Source organism: Aquarana catesbeiana, linkage group LG01 (assembly GCF_042186555.1).
Source record: "Aquarana catesbeiana isolate 2022-GZ linkage group LG01, ASM4218655v1, whole genome shotgun sequence".
NCBI lineage: Eukaryota > Metazoa > Chordata > Amphibia > Anura > Ranidae > Aquarana > Aquarana catesbeiana.
Genome location: NC_133324.1, coordinates 677,154,130 through 677,166,594, shown reverse-complemented (window position 1 = coordinate 677,166,594; position 12,465 = coordinate 677,154,130). Strand labels below are relative to the sequence as shown.

General features: G+C 39.5%; 1 protein-coding gene across 2 annotated transcripts in view; it reads left to right on the top strand.

Annotated features, from left to right (window-relative positions):
* The window catches only part of LOC141111122 (bifunctional heparan sulfate N-deacetylase/N-sulfotransferase 4-like), a 761,202-nt gene extending 749,803 nt beyond the window's left edge, over positions 1 to 11,399 (top strand). For both annotated transcript variants that reach the window (XR_012236388.1, XM_073603162.1), the window contains exon 15: positions 11,161 to 11,399. Coding sequence is in view for 1 of the 2 variants with exons in the window: in XM_073603162.1 (XP_073459263.1) it covers positions 11,161 to 11,202 (42 nt within the window). In the remaining variant the exon portion in view is untranslated. The remainder of the gene's footprint in view (positions 1 to 11,160) is intronic.
* Positions 11,400 to 12,465: the final 1,066 nt, after the last annotated feature.

Below are 12,465 nucleotides of genomic sequence, written 5' to 3'. Positions count from 1 at the left end.
TTGTTCTCTCTCTCTCTATTCTCTCTCTATTGTTCTGCTCTTTTTTACTGTATTCTATTCTGCAATGTTTTATTGTTATTATGTTTTATCATGTTTGCTTTTCAGGTATGCAATTTTTTATACTTTACCGTTTACTGTGCTTTATTGTTAACCATTTTTTGTCTTCAGGTACGCCATTCACGACTTTGAGTGGTTATACCAGAATGATGCCTGCAGATTTAGGTATCATCTTGGTATCATTCTTTTCAGCCAGCGGTCGGCTTTCATGTAAAAGCAATCCTAGCGGCTAATTAGCCTCTAGACTGCTTTTACAAGCCGTGGGAGGGAATGCCCCCCCCCCACCGTCTTCCGTGTTTTTCTCTGGCTCTCCTGTCTCAACAGGGAACCTGAGAATGCAGCCGGTGATTCAGCCAGCTGACCATAGAGCTGATCAGAGACCAGAGTGGCTCCAAACATCTCTATGGCCTAAGAAACCGGACGGAAGCTACGAGCATTTTATGACTTAGATTTCGCCGGATGTAAATAGCGCCATTGGAAATTGGGGAAGCATTTTATCACACCGATCTTGGTGTGGTCAGATGCTTTGAGGGCAGAGGAGAGATCTAGGGTCTAATAGACCCCAATTTTTTCAAAAAAGAGTACCTGTCACTACCTATTGCTATCATAGGGGATATTTACATTCCCCGAGATAACAATAAAAAATGATTAAAAAAAAAAATATGAAAGGAACAGTTTAAAAATAAGATAAAAAAAGCAGAAAAATAATAAAGAAAAAAAAAGCACCCCTGTCGCCCCCTGCTCTCGCGCTAAGGCGAACGCAATCAGCGGTCTGTCGTCAAACGTAAACAGCAATTGCACCATGCATGTGAGGTATCACCGCGAAGGTCAGATCGAGGGCAGTAATTTTTGCAGTAGACCTCCTCTGTAGATCTAAAGTGGTAACCTGTAAAGGCTTTTAAATGCTTTTAAAAATGTATTTATTTTGTTGCCACTGCACGTTTGTGCGCAATTTTAAAGCATGTCATGTTTGGTATCCATGTACTCGGCCTAAGATCATCTTTTTTATTTCATCAAACATTTGGGCAATATAGTGTGTTTTAGTGCATTAAAATTTAAAAAAGTGTGTTTTTTCCCCAAAAAATGCGTTTGAAAAATCTCTGCGCAAATACTGTGTGAAAAAAAAAAAATGAAACACCCACCATTTTAATCTGTAGGGCATTTGCTTTAAAAAATATATAATGTTTGGGGGTTCAAAGTAATTTTTTTGCAAAAAAAAAAAACTTTTTCATGTAAACAATAAGTGTCAGAAAGGGCTTTGTCTTCAAGTGGTTAGAAGAGTGGGTGATGTGTGACATAAGCTTCTAAATGTTGTGCATAAAATGCCAGGACAGTTCAATGACCCCATTTTGGAAAGTAGACACCCCAAGCTATTTGCTGAGAGGCATGTCGAGTCCATGGAATATTTTATATTGCGACACAAGTTGCGGGAAAGAGACACATTTTTTATTTTTTTTTTTTGCACAAAGTTGTCACTAAATGATATATTGCTCAAACATGCCATGGGAATATGTGAAATTACACCCCAAAATACATTCTGCTGCTTCTCCTGAGTACGGGGATACCACATGTGTGAGACTTTTTGGGAGCCTAGCCACATACGGGACCCCGAAAACCAAGCACCGCCTTCAGGCTTTCTAAGGGCGTGAATTTTTGATTTCACTCTTCACTGCCTATCACAGTTTCGGAGGCCATGGAAAGCCCAGGTGGCACAAACCCCCCCCAAATGACCCCATTTTGGAAAGTAGACACCCCAAGCTATTTGCTGAGAGGTATAGTGAGTATTTTGCAGACCTCACTTTTTGTCACAAAGTTTTGAAAATTGAAAAAAGAAAAAAAAAAATGTTTTTTCTTGTCTTTCTTCATTTTCAAAAACAAATGAGAGCTGCAAAATACTCACCATGCCTCTCAGCAAATAGCTTGGGGTGTCTACTTTCCAAAATGGGGTCATTTGGGGGGGTTTTGTGCCACCTGGGCATTCCATGGCCTCCGAAACTGTGATAGGCAGTGAAGAGTGAAATCAAAAATTTTCACCCTTAGAAATCCTGAAGGCGGTGATTGGATTTTGGGGCCCCGTACGCGGCTAGGCTCCCAAAAAGTCCCACACATGTGGTATCCCCATACTCAGGAGAAGCAGCTAAATGTATTTTGGGGTGCAATTCCACATATGCCCATGGCCTGTGTGAGCAATATATCATTTAGTGACAACTTTATGCAAAAAAAAAAAAAAGTGTCACTTTCCCACAACTTGTGTCAAAATATAAAATATTCCATGGACTCAATATGCCTCTCAGCAAATAGCTTGGGGTGTCTACTTTCCAAAATGGGGTCATTTTGGGGGGTTTTGTGCCACCTGGGCATTCCATGGCCTCCGAAACTGTGATAGGTAGTGAGGAGTAAAATCAAAAATTTACACCCTTAGAAATCCTGAAGGTGGTGATTGGTTTTCGGGGCCCCGTACGCGGCTAGGCTCCCAAAAAGTCCCACACATGTGGTATCCCCATACTCAGGAGAAGCAGCTGAATGTATTTTGGGGTGCAATTCCACATAGGCCCATGGCCTGTGTGAGCAATATATCATTTAGTGACAACTTTTTGTAAATATTTTTTTTTTTTTTTTTTTTTTGTCATTATTCAATCACTTGGGACAAAAAAATAAATATTCAATGGGTTCAACATGCCTCTCAGCAATTTCCTTGGGGTGTCTACTTTCCAAAATGGGGTCACTTGGGGGGGTTTTGTACTGCCCTGCCATTTTAGCACCTCAAGAAATGACATAGGCAGTCATAAACTAAAAGCTGTGTAAATTACAGAAAATGTACCCTAGACGCTATAACTTTTGCGTAAACCAATAAATATACGCTTATTGACATTTTTTTTACCAAAGACATGTGGCCAAATACATTTTGGCCTAAATGTATGACTAAAATTTAGTTTATTGGATTTTTTTTATAACAAAAAGTAGAAAATATCATTTTTTTTCAAAATTTTCGGTCTTTTTCCGTTTATAGCGCAAAAAATAAAAACCGCAGAGGTGATCAAATACCATCAAAAGAAAGCTCTATTTGTGGGAAGAAAAGGACGCAAATTTCGTTTGGGTACAGCATTGCATGACCGCGCAATTAGCAGTTAAAGCGACGCAGTGCCAAATTGGAAAAAGACCTCTGGTCCTTAGGCAGCATAATGGTCCGGGGCTCAAGTGGTTAATAAATCATTCCTGGGGCTCCCTTTTGGCAGCTTACTTACTTATTTACCTGGTAGATAATGCGGTCTGCTGTGTTGAAATAGCTGGTTTTCCATTATTTACACATCTCTCTAGATATTACTTTATGGACATGGACAGTAGAAAAGGTTAAAAGTTTTTAAAGTAGAGGTTAAAGCTATTTATTACCTAAGTTTTTTAATTATTAATGACCCCTTCCCATTGCCTTGGGTACATTTAAGCATACATTGTAAATACCCTCTTTTCATGTTCTTCTATTCGGTCAGGTGACTGCAAATCTCAGTCTCCCCTGTGTAATGTGCAGCTGGTGGTATCAACTTGCTTCCCTGCCTTCAATGCCCAGAGCAGAGAACACCGGTAGATGATGTCAATGTTCTCTTTGATTCAGCCTGGTTGTTGGAACAGAGGAGACCAACCTTTGAGGTCACATGGCTGCATAGAAAATCATGAAAAAAAATGTATGTTTCATAACTAAATGTATACAGGGCAATGAGAAAACAGTGCTTAAAAGGTGCGGTATTAGATAGACTAAACATCTATCTATCTATGGTAATGCTAACACAACAATCTAATTTTGTAGTTCTGATTATACAGTATATTTTTCTACTTCAATATTTTTACATGCTTAGTGGTGACTAGGCCTATGTGAAGGACCCACATTTTGTTGCTAATAATGTTGATGTTGGAATTTCTGAAGAGTATATGTATATGGTAGGTTGTGTGATAGATATGTATTAGCCAAATGATCACCTAACAATATACAGTGCCTTGCAAAAGTATTCACCCCCCTTGGCATTTTTCGTGTATTGTTGGCTTACGACCTGGAGTTAACATGGATTGTTTGAGGATTTGCATCATTTAATTTACAGAACATGCCCACAACTTTGAAGATTTTTTTTTTTTTTTTTAATTGTGAAGCAAACAAAATAACAGAAAAAGTCAATGTGCATAACTAATCACCCCCCTAAAGTCAATACTTTGTAGGGCCACCTTTTGCGGCTATAACAGCTCCAAGTCACTTTGGATAAGTCTCTATGAGCTTGACATTTCTTACCACTGGGATTTTTGCCCATTCCTCCTTGCAAAATTGCTCCAGTTCCTTCAAGTTGGATGGTTTGCGCTTTGTGAACAGCAATCTTTAAGTCTGACCACAGATTTTCTATTGGATTGAGGTCTGGGCTTTGACTAGGCCATTCCAACACATTTACATGTTTCCCCTTAAACCACTCAAGTGTTACTTTAGCAGTGTGTTTGGGGTCCTGCTGGAAGGTGAACCTCTGTCCTAGCCTCAAATCACACACAGAGTGGTACAGGTTTTGCTCAAGAATATCCCTGTATTTAGCACCATCCATCTTTCCCTCAACTCTGACTAGTTTCCCAGTCCCGACTGCTGAAAAACATCCCCACAGCGTGATGCTGCCACCACCATGTTTCACTGTGGGGATGATGTTCTTTGGGTGATGTGATGTGTTGGGTTTGTGCCAGACATAGCGTTTTCTTTGACCAAAAAGTTCAGTTTTAGTCTCATCAAACCAGAGCACCTTCCTCCATACATTTTGGGAGTCTCCCACAAGCCTTTTCACAAACTCAAAATGTGCCATTTTGTTTTTTGCTGAAAGTAATGGCTTTTTTCTGGCCACTCTGCCATAAAGCCCAACTCTATGGAGCATGCAGCTTATTCTCATCCTATGTACAGATACTCCAGTCTCTGCTGTGGAACTCTGCAGCTCCTCCAAGGTTACCTTAGGTGTCTGTGGTGCCTCTCTGATTAATGCCCTCCTTGCCAGTCTGTGAGTTTTGGTGTGTGGCCGTCTCTTGACAGGCTTGCTGTTGTGCCATGTTCTTTCCATTTGGTTATGATAGATTTGATGGTGCTCCTAGGGATCATCAAAGATTTGGATATTTTTTTTATAACCTAAACCTGACTTGTACTTCTCAACAATGTTTGGAGAGTTCCTTGGTCTTCATTGCAGTGTTTGGTTAGTGGTGCCTCTTGCCTAGGTGTTGCAGCCTCTGGGCTTTTCAAAAAGTTGTGCACATGTAATGACAGATCATGTGACACTTAGATTGCACACAGGTGGACATCATTTCACTAATTATGTGACTTCTAAAGGTAATTGGTTGCACCAGAGCTTTTTATGGGCTTCATAACAAAGGGGTGAATACATAAGCACATGCCAATTGTCAGTTTTTTATTTCTGAAAAATAGTTTTATGTATATATTTTTTCTAATTTTACTTCACCAACTTAGACTATTGTGTTCTGATCCATCACATATAATATAGATTTAAAAAACATAGAACTAGGCATGTTTACACTACACTGCATATTTGTGTTTACCTGACATAGTTATCACAACTCTTGTAGCCCTGAACCAACAGATCTACACAACTGAACTCATAATTGCATCCATATCCCCAACAACTGATTCAACACAAATCAAACTCATCTCATTAAACGTAAAAGGACTAAATATACCAGTTACATGGCAGTTACTCCAAACTATGCAACATAACAAAGCCGATATAATATTCTTGCAGGAAACTCATTTCTTTACAGAATCAACCCCGAAATTAAAAAATCTATGCAGCATATCACTCAACGACCATAGAGTCCAAATCGAAAGGGGTCTCCATTCTCTTGGCAAAACATTGCCCTTTCCAGTTTACTGACACAATGATTGACAATGGCAGATTCCTTTTCCTGAAGGTAGAAAACTTACGTTAGCAAACGTATACGCCCCAAACAGTGGACAGGTAACCTTCTTCCGAGAGATCGGAGAACTATTGACAAAGTTCCAAGAAGGCACCTTAATATTGGGAGGTGACTTTAATGTCCCTCTAAACCCATTCCTAGACACATCTAATGGCATCTCTTCTCTCCCCTACTCTGCTCTAAGAGCTATAAAAACTCAACTTCAAACACTATTGCTTCATGACACATGGCGCACTTTATATCCTGACGGTAAAGATTATACTTTCTTTTCGACGCCTCACAATAAATATTCAAGAATAGACTATCTTTTCATTTCACAAAATGACCTTCCAATCCTCCAACGCGCATCCATCGATCCTATGTTTCTATCAGATCACCATCCAATCTCAATAAGCATAGCATTCCCTGAAACACATCCTCACTCTCGATCGTGGAAACTAGATCCCTCCTTACTCACAGATATGTCAATAGCTGCAGAAGTGGAATGCGGCATAAAACATTACTTTGCGGAAAATAAAGCTATTAATACCTTTCCTCTCATAAATTGGGAAGCACATAAATGTGTAATAAGGGGAATACTCATTGCGGTGGCTACTAAACGACGAAAAGAAAAACTAAAACATTTTAATGACCTTGCTAATCAGATAAGTCAACTGGAAAAAGCACATAAATGCACTTGAGCACTAGACACTTTAAATAAACTAATAAACTCCAGAAAAGAACTATGTATAGAGAATTAAATGCGTTGCGCTGAAGTGGATCAAATTAATACGTGAGTATAAGTATAAATCAAAATTGTAATTGTATCAAAAAAATATTGAAACAAATTCATAAACCAACATGTGATACATTCATATAAATCGCATGAAAGTGCAATGTGCATAAAAAGTATCTGTGACAAATAGCATGTGACAAATTCATTTGAAACCCACATAAAGTGCAATGTGCATATACAGTTCAACAAATCACAAAGTGCATGATCTAGATAAAAAAGTATTCCCCTGATGAAGACATGTGATCCCTGTGTCGAACACGCATAGGGGAGGGGCCAGGATGGAGTTAGCAGCACGGAACCTGATCATGAGAGTGCATACCATACCATACGCCGATCAGCGGTCTTTTTGAAGCTTGTATAGAGCGGTGCACTTATGCACCGGTGAAATGTGAATACCCCCTTGTTGGGAGTGGGTTTATTTATTAATAAATATATATATTGTTTACGGTATCACACTATTCAGTTTTTTTTGTTTATGGTATGGAGCTGCATTGATCCAGGCTGGAAATTGGTACCTGACTATCAGTATAGAGCCCGGGGGTGGCTCTATAGCGTGATTTGACACAGCTAGTCACTGTGTCACACGCTCTGAGGTGAGCGCAACCACTTTGGGGGGGTTACCGAAGCACACTGGAGCATGTTTTTGCAGCACCTGACATTGTATGAGCATGCTGGATGACACCAAACTTGGACATTATTATATGCACTTTATTTGGCAATTTTTCTTCTTACCTTATATGAAATCTACATGACTATTTAATATCTATGCTGATCACTCGGCACATTTTTAGATAGATCATGCACTTTGTGATTTGTTGAACTGTATATGTACATTGCACTTTATGTAGGTTTCAAATGAATTTGTCACATGCTATTTGTCACATATACTTTGTATGCACATTGCACTTTCATGCGATTTATATGAATGTATCACATGTTGGTTTATGAATTTGTTTAAATATTTTTTTGATACAATTAAAATTTTGATTTATACTTATACTCATGTATTAATTTGATCCACTTCAGCGCAATGCATTTAATTCTCTATACGTATTTGCACGGTTTTGAAACGTGGTCTGCGTCTGCTGCTGGGTATTAATATCTATATTTTATTTTTGGCACTGGATTATTGTGGCTCGTAAGATTTTCTCTCCATTTCCAGAAAAGAACTGCTGGAATTACGAGGAAAACAAATTAGTCGCAAATATATCCTTGCCCAAAAAACCTTTTATGAATATGGCAACAAAGCCAGCAAGTTATTAGCAAGAGCCTTACAATCAAAAAAAGCCACTACAACTGTACACTTCCTCACAGATGCAACGGGACACAAAGTAAACTCCACATCAGATATAGCTGATCAGTTTGTTACATACTACTCCAAACTATATAATCTATCTGCGTCGAACCCAACTCAAAATAAAACTGAGAGGAAACAAATAATCGCTGATTTCCTAAAACAATACAACCCTAACCCCATTTCGGAATCCTGGTAAAAGCCCTAGACCTGACGGACTGACAGTAGGATATTATAAAACCTTCGTAAACATCTTGACCCCTATTTTTATATTGGCATTTGATGCTTGTGCATTGTCCACCACACCCCCTCGTGATTTATTGACAGCCCACATAACGGTTATTCCTAAACCGGGTAAAGACTCATCACTAGTAACCAATTACAGACCCATCTCATTATTAAATGTGGACATTAAGTGGTACGCAAAATATTGGCTAATAGACTCCTCCCTCTACTTCCCACCCTTATCCACCTTGACCAGGTAGGATTTATACCTGGTAGAGAGGCAAGGGATAATACTCTCAAAGCAATTAATATCCACCACTGGCTCACATCCACTCAACGCCGGGGGTTTCACTTGTCCCTGGACACGGTGAAGGCATTGGATAGAGTGGCCTGGGATTACATGACGGAAACTCTACAAACCATTGGCCTTCCTGCCCGAATGCTTAATTATATCCTTTTGTTATACTCCACTCCCAATGCGAGAGTGCGCGTCAACGGCCACCTATCGGATGCCTTCTCCATCTCGAATGGAACCCGCCAGGGATGTCCCTTATCCCCTCTAATTTTTGCTCTTACATTGGAGCCATTACTGAGATGCATCAGAGCGAATCCAGATATTAAAGGAATTGATGTGAATAGACGCACCTACAAATTAGCTGCTTTTGCAGATGACATACTCCTATTCCTATATACAAGAACATATTTGGGGGGCACACCATACAATGCGTTTAAATTCAAGATGGTGCTGCTATAAGACCTACAAACAGTACAAAATATTTTGCAGCGCACACATACAAGAATGACATTTCCTGCAGGGCTAGTTAAAAACACCTGAACATATTCAAAAAATACGGGGGTTTGGTCACACTATATGGTCATATAGTGCTAAGCCCACTTACTGCGACAAAGTACCCCGAATTAGTGGGTCCTACACTAGTACTAGAATGGAAGATCCTTTGTCTCAACCATGGGAGCTGAACTCCTCTATGTGGGAGAACTGAAGGGGATACATCCTAAACACTGGTGGCCACTAAATAGGAGGTAATGAGGAGGGGGAGGGGTGCTCCAGCCCAAAAAACCTGGTCAGGGCCTATTACAATATACAAGAACATATTTGGGGGGCACACCATACAATGCATTTAAATTCAAGATAGCTCAAATCCCGTGGCTGATTTCTAACCACATCCCGTCTATCTGTAATTCCCACCCCCTAATTCACCCTACGCTTGCCGCATTTAGACACGCTGCACCAAACACAAAATCTCCTCGAGCATAGGCCCAATGACCCCACTTAGACTAAACCCTGACTTTGCCCCGGGAATGCCTGCAACCTTTTTGAAAGAGATATGGCCACACGCAAACGTCCAAGCTGCAAACGTCCAAATGGCCTCCCCCTCTCATATACCAATTTAACAGCTCAATTACAAATGGATGTACTCCCCTATTGGACGTTTATACAAAACAGATATTTTCTCGATACCTAAGGCAAATAGCTCAGATTGGTCAAGACATCTCACCTCATTTGAAGAAGTATGCTTAAAAACGGATCCACAAAGACACCTATCCTACACATATGCCTTACTGTTTCCAGACCAGAACCCCTTAAACAACTGGACCAACAATAAATGGGACAAAGATCTTTCCATACACCTCTCGGATATTGATTGGGAAAACATCTACGCAATTGCCCATAAGGGGTAGTTGAATATTTACGCACAAGAAAACGCATTCAATTAATCTCAAGGTGGTATAGAACACCCCTCAAACTTCATCACGTTACCCAGCACTTTCTCCACAATGTTGGAGATGTGGGACAGAACCCGGATCCTTATTACACAAATGGTGGTCATGCTCTACAATCCAACCTTTTTGGAAGGAAGTACACAGACTGATCCACCTGATAACTACCTACTCGCTGGAATACACCCCAACGCAATTCTTACTACATCACCCACCACGACCGAAACGTACATACATATGCTCCTTAGCCATGCACATGGAAACTGCAGCAAATATGTGTATCCCACGCAAATGGCATTCCCCAGACCCACCATCCCTGAAGGACTGGTTCCGACGTATTCACAAAACTGCAGAGATTGAGGAATTAATCCATCAGGCAAAGGACACGCCCTCTAAATTCAATCAAATATGATCTTGTTGGTTACATTTCATTACAACGAATGAATATCGCAGAATCCTTACGTAATGTGCACTCAAGAGTTGTGATAGGCCAATCGAGCAAGACAAGACTTCAACTCCACCTCGTTACCAACTCTCACATATTTCAATATTCTGACCTCCCCTTCTCCCTTTTTAGTGAATATACTACATAATGACTAACATACTTTCTGACGCAACCAATCGAACGATTTATCTCCCGTTTCTCCCCATAACTCCATTGTTACCATGACCACCCAGATATTCCTTTACAACAAGGATACGACCCCATTACGGATGTATTTCTACCTTACACAACAAACTAACATACAGGCTGTCAATTTCCCCTGGCTTCCACTCTCACACACACTGTTGCAATATTGTATATCTAAGACTTACATAGCGGCTGCATCCGCATCTGTTTATTCTCTGTTATCTTTTGTATGCCATCAATAAAAACTTTTAAAACAAAAAACATTGAACTAAAGACTGTAATGTAACAAAATAGGTAAAAAGCCAAGGGGGTGAATACTTTTGCAAGGCACTATATACAGCTACATGCTATTGGGCTGCATAATGGCCCATCTTCCTCAAATTTTGTGTACAATATTGGCTGTTTTACACCTTAAAAACCTGTTGTATATATATATATATATATATATATATATATATATATATAATCTAATTTGTTTCTTTTGTTTTTTGTTTTTTTCAGTGTATAAATTTAATCCAGACTTCAACATGTGGGCTACGCTAAATAAAAAAAAAAGAAACTGAAGATCTCCAGCTGAAGATCTCCAGCTTAATGGACTTGTGTCTTTTTTCAACCTCACCTACTATGTAACTATGTTTGCTGTATAAAAAGTCTTCTTGAGAACCATTTATATTATGTAAATGAGGGATGGAAACGTAAATTTTTTCACTTATTGAGATATATTTATTTTTTATTGCAATTGTAATTAATGTGTATTTACTATATATAAACAAAATTAAATGCAAAAAACTCTGAGAAAAATGTTTTTATTTATGCTTTTTATTAAAACTGGTATGTCATATATTCTCCAATAAAAAGCTTTTTTTGTTGATATTGCAGCCTCAAAACATATATATATATATATATATATATATATATTTTTTTTTTTTTTTTTTTAAATAAAAAGTAATGGTAGTTAAAATGGCTCAGTACAAACACCATCTAGTGTAAGTATCTGAGTTAGTCCTGTTACGAAACTCCTATATGTCACTACTGAAATTGGGACCAAGAGGAACCAGTCATGGTGCAAATGTCCTGTGAGAGAGAAAGAGAGAGCGCAGAGTGAGTGAATAAAGAAAAAAACATAGCTCATGGTGTAACAAGCCCTTACAGCAGCCTGGTAATGGCTTCATTTAGGCTGGATTCACACCTATGCATTTTTAGTGCTTTTTGCATTTTGCAGATTTGCACTACAGTCCATTTAACATGGTTTCCTATGGAACACGTTCTGTAGTGCAAATCTGCAAAATGCAAAAAGCACTAAAAATGCATAGGTGTGAATCCAGCCTAACAAGATGTGCTGCTACCTTTAAAGTCAGGAATTAATATAGCTAGCAAGGGTGCATAGATTACTGGACTGGATGAACACTAAAAAATTATTTGGTAAGCCAAGCAGTTTACTCACATATTACTTTCAAAAGTGCATGTTTTCTTTTTTATGTAAAGTGTATTTGTGCTCTGTAATTTAAAGGAGTTGTAAAGGTATTTTTTTTTTTTTTTTAAAATAACAAACATGTTATACTTACCTTCACTGTGCAGCTCGTTCTGCACAGAGTGGCCCCGAACCTGGTCTTCTGGGGTCCCTCGGCGGCTGTTTCAGCTCCTCCCCGCAAGCATTTACCACCTTAATGCGAGCTCCCTCGCATGGTGGTGAGTGCTTGCAGGCGCGCTCCCGTGATACAGCCGGCGGCTATAGCCGCTCGCTGTATCACTCGGCCCCGCCCCCCGGCGCGCCGCGTCATCGGATGTGATTGACAGCAGCGCGAG